Here is a 13,616-nt window from a genome sequence, read left to right on the forward strand (position 1 = left end):
ATGTTAAATGTTTTAATAATGACACGACTAGCAGGACAAAGGAAACATTTTACTTTACAAACACCATTACATGGACTGACAATGGCTGCTCTTTGGAGGTGTGGCAAGGTCACGGTCAAAGAATGAGAGAGTTTGGCCGAGAAATATCGCTGGAGATCTCAGGCCAAACGTTATGTAAGCATAAATTCATTTGAATAGGATAATACGACAGTACTTTGCATTGCATAGTACAGAATAGTCATGTTAAATGTCACTAACTGACAAAGAGTTTTTGAGAAGTTTTTAAGGTAAGTAGATCTAGTCCAGTAAATATAAAGGGTCAAGTCAAGATAAGAACTTAAATTAGGCCTTGAACTGTTGAATGGACTTTCACTTTGAATTAGGAGTAATTAAAGATTTAGAGTTTTAAATGATGTTTACATAAGATGCATAAATCATGATAATGTTCCATTTTATAGCATAGATTGTATATCAACATAGATCTACCATTAAACAAATAGTAAAAGACGATCAACTTATCAGCCACTTGCTATTTTGATTTTTTAAATAGTTCAAGTTAAAAGGACAATTTACAGCAAAATTGAAAACAGGTTTTTTTCAATCCAAAGAAATGGAGGTCTCAAGAAATGGATCTATTTTGGGATACGGGTACCCCTAATTGATTAAATGTATCTACAATGCTCCTGTCACCTCTTTCTCCTGTATTCAGTGAGTGAGTGAGTATGGTTTTGTGCCACTTTTAGCAATATTTCAGCAATATCACAGCAGTGGACACCAGAAATACTCTTCACACATTGTACCCATGTGGGGAATTGAACCCAGGTCTTCGGCATGACGAGCGACCGCTTAAACCACTAGGCTACCCACTGCCTCTACTGTATTCAGAGGAACATACTGTATATTTTATGTCATGTCTGTGCTAATTCTTTTCTATGATTGCTACATGAGGTAGCTTTATTGTTTGAGAACCAAATTATGAAAATCTGAAGAAAGATTGACTAAACATCAATACAGGACTCACAATTTGTAGTAACAGGTAGCAGAAAATGACAGATGGAAAGCTGGTTTGCTCTATGCACTAGGCTGCTACACAGAGCTACTGATTGTTCCATAGTGTTTTCCTAATACATGCCCAATTTGAAATATAACACACTAACAACCCTGCCACAATGTACATGAATCGTAAACCCGCGAAAACTGCAATCCTTAAAACACTTGCCTTCAAATATATGTACTTATATTTTTGATCATGCAACCTAGGTCTCATTGAGAGGGTACAGATTTATGGTTGTACCAGGTATATATATTTGGTAGTAGATTTTTTCCATTTACTAATTTGCCCAAAAGATCGGGTGGCTTGTCGCTTCATTTTTAATGACTTCTATTATCGCTGCCTAAACTCATAGTTACCCTGATCACTAGTTAATCCTCATTCCAAATAATATTGTCAACATGTTTTTATGTTTATTTACTTTTGTTGCAGAAAGAAGGAGAAGACAAATATTCTCTGAAAATGAATTATGCAAGATTCTTGAATGCCACCAGCCTGGCAAGAAAGCCATCTCCAATTAGAGTTCTTAGTAAGCAATAAATTATTATATATTAGTCATGCTAGTTATCATTTCATTCCAAACCATTGTATTTCTGGATTTAAAGATCATTTGAAGTAAATTGTGGTAGATAAGATTAATAAGTATAGAGAATCAAATGCCTCATGATATCAAAGTTTCAAGGCTTTTTTTCAAGATTCTCATTAATGACATTTCTTAGTAGATGTCTGATTGTAATAAAAACATCATTTGAACAATTGTTTATTGTGGTCACATAAACTCTTTTTTAGCTGAAGCATGCAGAGAGATCAGTTAATACTTCAATTCATCCCCAAACCTGTCTGGTAAAATAATGTATTCTGTGGCCTACCTGTCAAATTGTGTTCAGAATCTTGTCTGTGTTTTATATGGGCGCAAATCAAGAATTTGTGTCCAGAGACATAAAAAAATAATTCACGTGTAGGTCTTTCTTTAAGACAGTCTGGACTGTTTTCACCTGGATTTTAACCCCCCAAAATTTATCTTTTCTTAGTGACCCTCTAAATACTCTTGGATTTGCTTGACATATGAATTCAGAACAAGTCTCACACATGGGCCTCCAGTAATTAATTATGTTATAAACTAATAATCAACCATAGACAAACCTCAGAATTCCAGTTTTGTTTGTCAGCTTTGTGAGCGTTGAATCCCAAACACATTCGCGTCTATCTTTCAGCCAGCATTGTGCTTCAGTCTCCCCCCTCCCTCATCTCCATGGCCGGCGGTATGCCCAACGCTGAACTGTTTCCTATAAAGGAGGCTTCAATAACTCTCAGGTAATACAAACTGTCTGCTTCAATAATGCAATCAAGTGGATCACACTTGAACAGTTAGGTTCCAAATGGATCCTTAAAGTACTCATGGAAATGAAAAAAACACCTGTTTTGCTGGATTTAATAATCGACACAAAGCATTACGTAGATGTAAATACGAAATAACAAAACAACTGGAAAAGTACTAGTCTGGATTTGCTAGTTTTATCTCAGTGCTCAATACAAAATGTACTTTACAGGAGGTAATTTGTAGGCACTTTCAACATTCAAAAATAAAACTAAGTCCAAATTGACATGGCAGAAACAGGCTATAGGCATTATGCAAATAAGCCTGGAAAAAAGTTATCAAAAAACAATAAAAATAACAGCTATGTTTATGTACATAATAATAATGACATGTAAGTTGTTGTTTGAGAAGGGAATATGTTACTTTTACGTTCTGATATTTTGACGATGATTCACTATCCCACAATGCCACTCACAAATCACTTACCACTCACAAATCACATGCACGTGGGTTTCAAGCACCTGTTTTCACCTGTCGTTAAGGTGTCATAGGTCATGGAAATTCACCTTGATCTACTAACACCTGGTTATGCTCAGTTTCAAAATAGTCTGTTTTGTTCACATTTTTACACACTTTTACGTGTAAAAAGACATAAAAACCTTTGAAACGCTGTATTTGTGCCAAGGCCCAATTAGTACAAATTGAGTTGTTTGAATATTTATATATTTTGTATATTAACTGCATTTATTTAAAATCTGAGATCGAAAAAAAAGGTTTTTTTCATTTCCGTGAGTACTTTAGTTTGGTTAGGACAGACACATGGTATTTGGTCCGGTCCCTGACTCCATACATTACCAGTCCATATGTACAGTTTCACCCAAATCTTTATGATAGTGAAAAGTACTGAATAGATACATGTATATTCATTAAGAGTATCAGATTGATTGTGAGTGATGAAATTATTTTATATCCAATAGCGAAGATGAGTCGTATTGCATTGTAGGAATTCAGGGTTAGATTAGATACCCAGTGATAAAATGGATCGGGTGGTCAGTCTCAGTGACTTAGTTTATTGAGTATCATGGTACCACAACGGCGTGGGTCTTTGCTCACAATATTGATCACTGGATTGTGTGGTCCAGAATCAATTATTTACAGGCTGGCATCATATACCGTATTCAACGTAATAAGCGCACAGGGCGGTCTCAAAATTAGAAATAGGGGGCTCTTATTAGAATATTATTTTGGTGAAAACGACAGAGTTGAAAGATAAATTTCGTGGTTTATGCTGACAGCCTGAAATGTTTATATACGTGAGATTTCCAGAATTTAAATGCCCATAATTAAGGGTGCATATAGCACACGAGTACGTATCATACGCGAATAAATAAGTGTTTTGTTTACATTGATCAATCGAAAGGCGTGCTAATTGGTTTTGATCACTAGCCAATATATTGGCAAATATCGCCGTGGGCGCTTATTAGAGCGGGGCGCTTATTACGTCGAATACGGTAGCTGGAATACAGCTGAGTGACGCGATAAACAGCAAACAAACGAAACAAATATTATGAAGAGCATGTTACCAAACGATATCCACAATAATTTATAATGATTATAATTGTTATTTTTGACATTTTCCCCATCACCATTATCATGATCATCATTTTTAATATTTTTTTATTACATCTGCATTTTTCAGTGATGGGTCAAAAATCAACTTAAACAATGCCCTGCTGAAGAAAGGCTTACAGTACTCAGCCACACCAGGGTAATTCTACAAGTCATTAGCAATATATTATCAGCCAATTCTTTTCTAATATTTGGACACATTTGTTTCGGAGAGATCTGCAGTTGGGGTCAAAGAAACCACCTATATTCTACATAGCAACAATAAAGGTTGTCCCTGTCACCTACTTGACCCGTGAAGATCTGGATAGAATAGGTCTTCAGCAACCCATGCTTGCCATAAAAAGCGACTATGCTTGTCATAAAAGGCTACTAACGGGATCAGGTGGTCAGACTCGCTGACTTGGTTGATGCATGTCATCATATCCCAATTACGTGGATCGATGCACATGATGTCAATCACTGGATTGCCTGGTCCAGATTTGATTATTTACAGACAATTCTATGTTGTTACTTAGTTCAATCTGATGTTGTAGCCTACCTGAGATGCTGAAATGGCTGAAGGGCATACAGCAGAAGGTTCACAACCCACCGACACTTGGCATCGCTGACGACAACAAACAGCTGGACTTCCTCGTCACGAGTGGGAGCCAGGATGGACTGTGTAAGGTGAGCTATGCTACTCCATAGGACATATGTATTGCAGCTGGGGTGGTGTCTTGTCAGGGATTTATCTAGGATTCCAAACTAAGTGCACTTGGCAAACAAATTGGACAAAATCGTGAGACTTAGGGCCGAATATCAGCCTCTGAGCAGGTCCAGATAAATCCCTGCTTGTCCTGGCCTAGTTTCACAAAACAATCTTAGCATTAATTGTTTTACTTTTGGTGAAATTGGGTTTAAATTCGGGGCTAAGATTATTTCACTTATATAACATGTGTCTAGCGCTTGTACTATGTCCAGGCGTATGCCAGTTTTATTGTGCTAGCCCACTGAAATACCATGCCATTGTTTGACTTGGATACCCAATGAAGACACAGTTTTCTGTCTCCAAGCCAACCAGCCCTTGTTTTTTCGGGGGGGGGGGGGGGGAAATTGTCCCAGAAAATTCTTGAAAAAAATAATTATGCTTTTCAGACCATTAAAAAAAACAGAAATTAGCTACCTAAAAAATTACATTGTTGCGATGGATTATTCTTGAAAAGATATTCAGGCTCATAGTTTTAATATAATATACTGTATTCGACGTAATAAGTGCCCTGGGGGCTCTTATTAGAATATTATTTTGGTGGAAAAAACAGAGTTGAAAGATAAATTTAGTGGTTTATGCTGACGACCTGAACTGTTTATATACATTTATTATACATGAATAAATAAGTCTTGTTTACATTGATCAATCGGAAGGGGTGCTAATTAGGATTGTTCACTTGCCAATATATTAGAAAATATCGCTATGGGCGCTTATTACGTCGAATACGGTATATCTGGTTTTGCAGCAGTAGGGAAAAAATATTTAATCTCCACCCAGAATATCAAATGGTTGGTCCATAATGCCAAGTGCCAGACATTAATAAGTACCATCTTGTATTCTAACGTCTTTTGGTATAACGTGGCCCGGGGATTGAACCACCAACCTGCCGCTCTCCCTGGGCAGATGCACTTTCCACTAGACCGGGCGGTTTATTCCTCCTATGTAAGTGCTCAGTAGTATGTTTGTGGATGTATTCAACCTCATATTCTGGTGGTGTAGGTGTTCGAGGCATTTGTGAGTCCCGGGGACAACGTCCTGATGGAGAAACCTGCGTACCCTGGCACCCTGGCTATAGTAAGTACACCAACATCTACTTCAGATTAGTCCAGAGTCCATGTATAAGGATACATACCAGAATTTTTCTCCCGGTCAGTGTGGTGTTTTTCACTGCTTTTACCAATATTCCAGCAGTATAATGTCGGGGGACATCACTAATGGGTTTCACACATTGTACCCGTGTGGAGAATTAAACCTGCTGGGCCTTCAGCGTGACTAGCAAACACTTTAGCCACTAGGCTACCCCGCAGGCTGTGTGTGTGTTGCAGGTGGCCTGACAAGTGCAGTTCAGACATCACTCTACTGAACTCGTATGACTCTGCAAAAAGGGCATTCTAATATCGGAAACAACATCCAAAAAGAAGGCTGTTTCGTCTCATCTTCTTAGGCCAAACCCAAAGGAACAGAAACATAATACTTTTGTGTTTGACACCACACAGAAGACATGGGATCACTTCCCAACATATGTATATGTTCAGAGTTAAACATGGCCATAAGCCTGCTTGTCCGACTCTAGTATGAATATGGTCAGACTAACCTTTTTGTTCAGCATATATTGATTTTAGCTTCTTTTTATTTTAAGTTAATATCTTTGTACAGATACTAGCATCCTTATCATGTCTTCATTGAAAACCTGCTCCCTCACCCTTCTTATGTTCAGGTCCGACCACTGAGAGCAAACATCTTAGGTGTCGAGTCAGACAAAGATGGCATTCTTCCGGAGAGTCTTCGAAACTGTCTGTCTAAATGGTCTCCATCGGATGCCCAGGACCCAGCCAGTGACATCCCGAAAGTATTATACTGTATTCCCAACGGAGGCAACCCAACAGGTAGTGGGCTGACGCTGGACAGGAAGCGGGAGATCTACAGCATCGCCCAGGAATATGATCTCGTCATCATGGAGGATGATCCATACTTTTATCTTCAGTTTGCCAAGGTATGTTTGCTGTAAGAGATTGTACCTGTATAGATTAAAGACTGACTGAGTCAGTAGGGGTTTACGCCGCTGTTAGCAATATTCCAGCAATATCACGGCGGGGTACATCGGAAATGGGCCTCACACATTGTACCCATATCGAGAATCGAACCCGGGTCTTCCGTGACAAGCGAACGCTTTAACCAGAGCGCTACCCGACCGCCCACAAATTAAAGAACATCTATTTTGAATTATTGTTGTATTTTCTTTCCTCTGGGTTTTATTGGGCTTTCAGATAACTACAGTAAACTATGTTTATAACGAACACGCTTATAACAAACTGACCGATATAACAAACTTATTTTCAGTTCCGGCCATTTGCTGTATATATGCTGTATATATGCTTATAATGACCTACAGTTATTACGAACTAAAATTAATGGTCCCTTTGAGTTTGTTATAACCGTAGTTTACTGTAGGTTGATAAAAACGATGCAATGGAGTAATTAATATGAAATCATATACATTGTAACCTGGATGGGCCATAATGGTCCAAGCAGATTCCTTTGAGCACATTGCATTACCAGGGAGTAACATCAGCAGCTTGTTTGCCTCAGACTATGGATAACTGGACATATGTTTGACTGTCTCCGTGACCCACATAACTTTCACTGTACGGACAGACTGAAGGCCTGTATGGTAATGGGGCTACTCCCCTTCTATCACATGCTTGCAAGCTCCTTCCCGGTGTGTGACACCCTCGTAACTTTCACTGTACGGACAGACTGGAGGCCTGTATGGTAATGGGGCTACTCCCCTTCTATCACATGCTTGCAAGCTCCTTCCCGGTGTGTGACACCCTCATAACTTTCACTGTACTGACAGACTGAAGGCCTGTATGGTACTGGGGCTACTCCCCTTCTATCACATGCTTGCAAGCTCCTTCCCGGTGTGTGACACCCTCATAACTTTCACTGTACGGACAGACTGAAGGCCTGTATGGTAATGGGGCTACTCCCCTTCTATCACATGCTTGCAAGCTCCTTCCCGGTGTGTGACACCCTCGTAACTTTCACTGTACTGACAGACTGAAGGCCTGTATGGTAATGGGGCTACTCCCCTTCTATCACATGCTTGCAAGCTCCTTCCCGGTGTGTGACACCCTCGTAACTTTCACTGTACTGACAGACTGAAGGCCTGTATGGTAATGGGGCTACTCCCCTTCTATCACATGCTTGCAAGCTCCTTCCCGGTGTGTGACACCCTACATTCACAGAACCGTCGCTGCCATCAGGGTGCAAGTGGCCATTACAGGAATCTAAATATACCTATAATGTAATCACATTTATATTTTTGTGTTTGTCTTTTGGGAAGACCATCATAGTGAATTTTTAAAAGGTTCGCAACTGACTTAATATTTCCCCAGATGAATTTGCGTTTCGTTTAATCAGATTGGCTGAAGATTGCAGAATAAAGGAAAAGCACCCAACACCCCCCTTATAATCTTACTCCAGCAACATGATAGATGAAATGAGATAGAAATTCAATTTGGGGAGCTGTGACTGGTGGCAGTATAAGAGAGCTTGACATGCTGGCTGCCATGTTAACTATTACCAGTCTACACCATCACAACATAACACAGTGCTTACAACCAGCTTTAGATACCTTATCCTGAAAATCACATCTTCCTGAGACAAGGGAGTTAACTGACGATAAAAGTCCAGTTTCAACCTTTGCCGAACTAGGCTGGAAATATGGAGTTATATTTTGGCTGGACTAATGAGTCTATGCTTAGTCCAATCAAGATCATGTAACCAAATCAACATCTGGTTCGTAAACTGCCGTGCAGATTTCGGTCGATTGCAGGATTTGCAAAGCATGTGTACTTAGCGTCAATAGATATTTTCCAAATCTTTTCATGTTTTTAATCAAGGTGCTCACATGATTTGACGCACTTCGCAAAGTTTTATTACAATATTCACTTGGCACCACCATTTTGTTTGAAGGAAATGCAAATGATTTGAATGGTGGAATCTGATTGGTCAATAAGAGGGACATAGAAGGGACATAAAAGGGACATAACTTGTAATAGCCACTGGTTGCGCTGCAATCGGACCCAGAAATTCCAGTCAGAAACTGGTCAGCTAAATCCCTTGCCTCAGGAAGCTGGATAAACATGACAATGTTATGAATAAGATCATGAACATAGCAAGCATCTTGCTTATTTGATCTGAACTATCTGTCTTCCTTCCAGCCTTACATCCCAAGTTTCCTGTCCATGGATGTTGATGGTCGGGTAATGAGATTTGACTCCCTCTCCAAACTTCTGTCTTCAGGGTGAGTCATTATAACTTGATGTAATGAAATAAGCCATATAATTTTTAACTAAATTCTTTCTTTACCTGAAATTACTCCATAACTGAAATGATGCTGAAACAATAGTTAATACAAAGGAAATACACGTAATGAGAGTTTCAAGCTCATACTTTATACTTACAGTGTCCGAGTGGGCTTCTTGAGCGGGCCTAAGATGCTTGTCAACAGAATAGCTCTACACATGCAGGTGTCAGTGGTCCATGTTAGTGGCATGTCACAGGTGTGTCATTCAAATGTCTCCACTTATTACAATGAATATGTAGTACATTTTGGTTTAATGTCCGCTTACGAACTGGGCCCACTTGCACAAAACGATCTTAGCGCTAAGACCATTGTAAGCCTATGGTAAAGTATGGGAGTTAAGATCACCTTAGCACTAAGATCGCTTTGTGCAAGTGGGCCCTGGTCAGTTTCGTGGACAGATGAATATGCAATGGTAGACATCTGCACAGAAAAATATACAGAATTCCATCTGTGTCCAACAGTTGCACTTGGGGAGACAACTCTTGTTTGTTTACCATGTTATCTCCCTTGCACTATCAAACCCTATGTGTTTGAAATGTGTAAAATAGTGCTTATTACATGTATAAGGCTAAAAAAAAAATAGCCTTGGTTCTCAGGCACCGCCCACATCATCATAAAGTCTGCAGCATGTTTTGTTTTTATTTCAATTTAAAAAAAACAACACACGATATAGCCTGCAGTTCATACACAATTTCGCGTAAATTAATGCAAACAAAACTGAATGAAATCTTGGATAAAAGTAATATAAAGGATTACAAACATAGGTCCTGATACACGATGAACACTCTTATAATGTGAATGGTGTGATAACAGGACTAACTTGCGTACTTCAGTTCAGATTTGTTGACATACTTTTTCCGGTGTTGTGTGCTCACGATAACGTCTTTGCGTTGTGAAATAAATTCAAAGCTCATTGTATGCATGAATTATGCACCCACTGGTATCCCAACGGTAGTCCATTACTGTATTCCAGTCTTTTACTCATCAAGGAATACATTTATGTATGGCGGCCCTTTCCCAGGTTGTACACAACTGTTTATTTGGTTACAAAAAAAAACAAAAAAACACCACCAGCCCACACTATATTTTTAAAAGCCATTGCCTGAGAACCAATTGTTTTATATTTTTAAGGCTAAAGTATTTTTCTTCAGGCTCTCCTGGTACCGATTTTGGAAACTATGGGCTATGATGGTTTCTTGAAGCATGCCCAAAATGTGGCCGACTTTTATGAGAAGAAGAGGGACATGTGTCTCACTGCTGCTGAAAAACATCTCAAAGGTAGACAGGTTACACATTATTTCTTAAATAAAATATCTACATTATCTCCAGCCTCTTTAAAGATGATGATAAAATGTACAAGCTTTTTAATAATGCTTGACAACTGACATTGTATTGGGGAGCTAGATTCAATGTGCGCTCAGTTGTGTTTGCTGGAATTCCTGGTACAGATACAGAAGAAGCATTCCTCCCTCATCCATTGTGTTTTCACAAAAAAAAAAAAAGAGTCCTACTTCCCTCCTCCTTTTTAGTTTTTTTTAGTCTAATAACTACAAACACAATGAACATATTTATATTGTTAAATGTGATATCCCTGCCTGCAGGTCTAGCTGAGTGGTCTGTTCCGTCCGGTGGGATGTTTCTGTGGCTCAAGTTGCCAGGTATCCGTGACACGTTCAAGATGATCACAGAGAAGGCGAGGGAGAAGGAAGTTCTGTTTGTGCCTGGGAACGCCTTCATGCCGGACGACACGGCACCATGTCAGTATGTACGTGCGTCATACTCATTGGTGTCACCAGATGATATGGACAAGGTAGGACATGGCCGTTCAGTTAGCTTATTCAAATATCTGTGAGCTTGATCACCATTTTGCTCTAAGTATAGTATCTGTTGAACAACATTTTTTGTTGTTGCTTTTTGGTGGGGATCTAAATTATTTTTAGACTTAGGCTGTTACTTTAAAAAAGAAGCCCTTTGTATGTCTCTAAAAGTGAGATATATACTATTTTGGCATCACATTCAGGAGAAATGGCATAGAAATTTTGTTTTAACATACAGTCAAACACCATTTTGTCAAACTTATATGTGCCAAACTTATGGTTGTCTCAAAGTATAAACTTTGTCCCTGCATATTCCATCTTTATTCATCAGTTTTCGGGTTGTGTCAAACCTCGACTAACTTTAAAGTATCCACATCGGTCCCTTCAAGTTCGCGACACAACGGTGTTTGACTTTATTTAACCTTTAATAATTTATAGATTAACTCAAACTAGTCAAGGGAGGATTTGTGTCATGTGACGTGATGTAAGACTCTCAGGGTTTGACACCATTTGTGAAAAGTATTAATGCTTAAGACATGAATTAAATGACTGTTAGTTTTTCATTATATATGTCTGAAGTGATGTGTATTGCTTGAATTCATGTATAATACTTCCTCCGATTTTAATTCCAGGCTTTCGAGAGACTGGCAGCCTTGATTCGGGAAGAGCAGTCCTAACTCACCGTGATCTCACAGAATCGTGGAAAAGTCAAGTATTATTATTCAGAGCTTGTCATTTGGTTCTTGACATATACTTGTTTACATGGATACAAGGTAACTGGTATCAATCACCTACATCGGGAACATGAAAGAAAATTGCCTATTTTTCCACAACAAACTTGATCAGTATGGTGTTGAAAATTGTGAACGTTCATTTTAATCATAAAATGGATTTTGTTGTTGAATTTTTTGAAGATATATGGTACTTAGTTCTTTAATTTGGTGTTTGATTTCTGTAAAACTTTTGTAACATGAAGCAATTATCAAGCAAAATAGTGAGTGAGTGAGTGAGTATGGTTTTACGCCGCTTTTAGCAATATTCCAGCAATATCACGGCGGGGGACACCAGAAATGGGCTTCACACATTGTACCCATGTCGGGAATCGAACCCGGGTCTTCAGCGTGACGAGTGAACACTTTAACCACTAGGCTACCCGACCGCCCCTCAAAATGGCAGTTAATAGTGCTCTCTACTTTATTCGTCCTCTTCAGAGTTAATATTTTACCAGACTGTTTTATGGACTGTCAAAAATATATCTCTTAATTCACTTTCCTTTTTCAAAATATTGTTTTCAGTACCAGTGTCAAAACCATTATATAATTGTGATTTAGTTTGGATTACAATTTACACAATGCAAACAAAACAGAACAGGGTACACAACTGTCCAATCTATAAGATTGTTAGAAAGATGATTTTCTACCTCTTTTTATATGCTGCGATCTTTAGACGTACATATTTTTTATTAGAAACATCATTGAGTGTAAATGTGATAATTAATTTAGTACACCTATACACATAATACAGGTAGACTTTGAAAGTTGAGTCATTCTAAACATTGACATGAGTGAAAGGGACTTCAACTTGTATCCAGTCATACCAAAATCAGTACTGCCCCATTTGCATGTCAAACTGTTGTGCCTTCACAAATTCATCAGATCCCCATTCTAGTCACAGCAGATTTTTGTAATGGCCATGCCACACTGACAGCAGCGATGTTAGCAAGAGTGTTACAAAGGTGTCACTTGCTGGAAAAGAGCTTACACATATATTGGGAAAAGGGGACCACTCTGCTACATGTATTGGGAAAGGGGGAACGACTCTGCTACATGGATTGGGCAAGGGGAACAACTCTGCTACATGGATTGGGCAAGGGGGAACGACTCTGCTACATGAATTGGGCAAGGGGGAACGACTCTGCTACATGGATTGGGCAAGGGGGAACGCCTCTGCTGCATGGATTGGGCGAGGGGGAACGACTCTGCTACATGGATTAGGCAAGGGGGAACGACTCTGCCACATGGATTGAGAAAGGGGGCTTCTCTCCTACATATATTGGGAGGGAAAGGGGCATGTATACTGCTGCCCAGGAGGTCTAGCAGGGATAAAGGGCATTGGTCAGTAAGAAGCTGCTCCAAAACATTGGAGGTGAATTTGTTTGTTTTGGTTTTCAAGGTTTACAAAGTTCCTGAAAACGTCAGTGAACTTACATTTTTGTGATCACACACTGTAGTGTGTAGCTATTTTTTTCATATACATACTGTTTACTCAGATTGTGATAAGCTGTGCTTTGTATACTTCATTTGTTAATGTGACTCAAATATTCAGATCTGCAATAAATGAGTACAATTTTCATGACATGTTTTTATTCCTGATTTGAAGCTAAATAAAGGATGAGTGAGTGAGTGAGTTTGGTTTTACGCAGCTTTTAGCAATATTCCAGCAATATCGCGGCGGGGGACACCAGAAATGGGCTTCACACATTGTACCCATGTCAGCAATTGAACCTGGGTCCTTGGCGTGGCGTGCGAACACTTTAACCACTAGGCTACCCCACCGCCCAGAATTAAGGGTGAAACACAACAGGATGAGTTATTGAGTGGGAGTGGTTGATATTTTTGTTTTAAGTCTTCCACTGCCTTAGCAACATCGAAGCTGTGCTGTGACTGTATCAAACAGAACTT

The 13,616-nt window shown here is 39.2% G+C and overlaps 1 protein-coding gene across 1 annotated transcript; it reads left to right on the plus strand.

Moving 5' to 3' along the window:
• The first annotated feature begins 58 nt into the window (after nt 1-58).
• On the plus strand, nt 59-13,285 carry LOC124142737 (kynurenine/alpha-aminoadipate aminotransferase, mitochondrial-like). The gene is made up of 12 exons (XM_046511375.2): nt 59-174; nt 1,484-1,580; nt 2,266-2,365; nt 4,069-4,137; nt 4,532-4,664; nt 5,746-5,820; nt 6,464-6,739; nt 8,973-9,055; nt 9,218-9,314; nt 10,270-10,396; nt 10,720-10,928; nt 11,568-13,285. Exons 2-12 carry the CDS (start codon nt 1,514-1,516, stop codon nt 11,610-11,612), a joined length of 1,281 nt encoding a protein of 426 aa, XP_046367331.2. The 5' UTR covers nt 59-174; nt 1,484-1,513; the 3' UTR covers nt 11,613-13,285.
• The last annotated feature ends 331 nt before the right edge of the window (nt 13,286-13,616 follow it).

This window comes from Haliotis rufescens, unplaced genomic scaffold (assembly GCF_023055435.1).
Source record: "Haliotis rufescens isolate VD_foot unplaced genomic scaffold, xgHalRufe1.0.p SCAF_2, whole genome shotgun sequence".
NCBI lineage: Eukaryota > Metazoa > Mollusca > Gastropoda > Lepetellida > Haliotidae > Haliotis > Haliotis rufescens.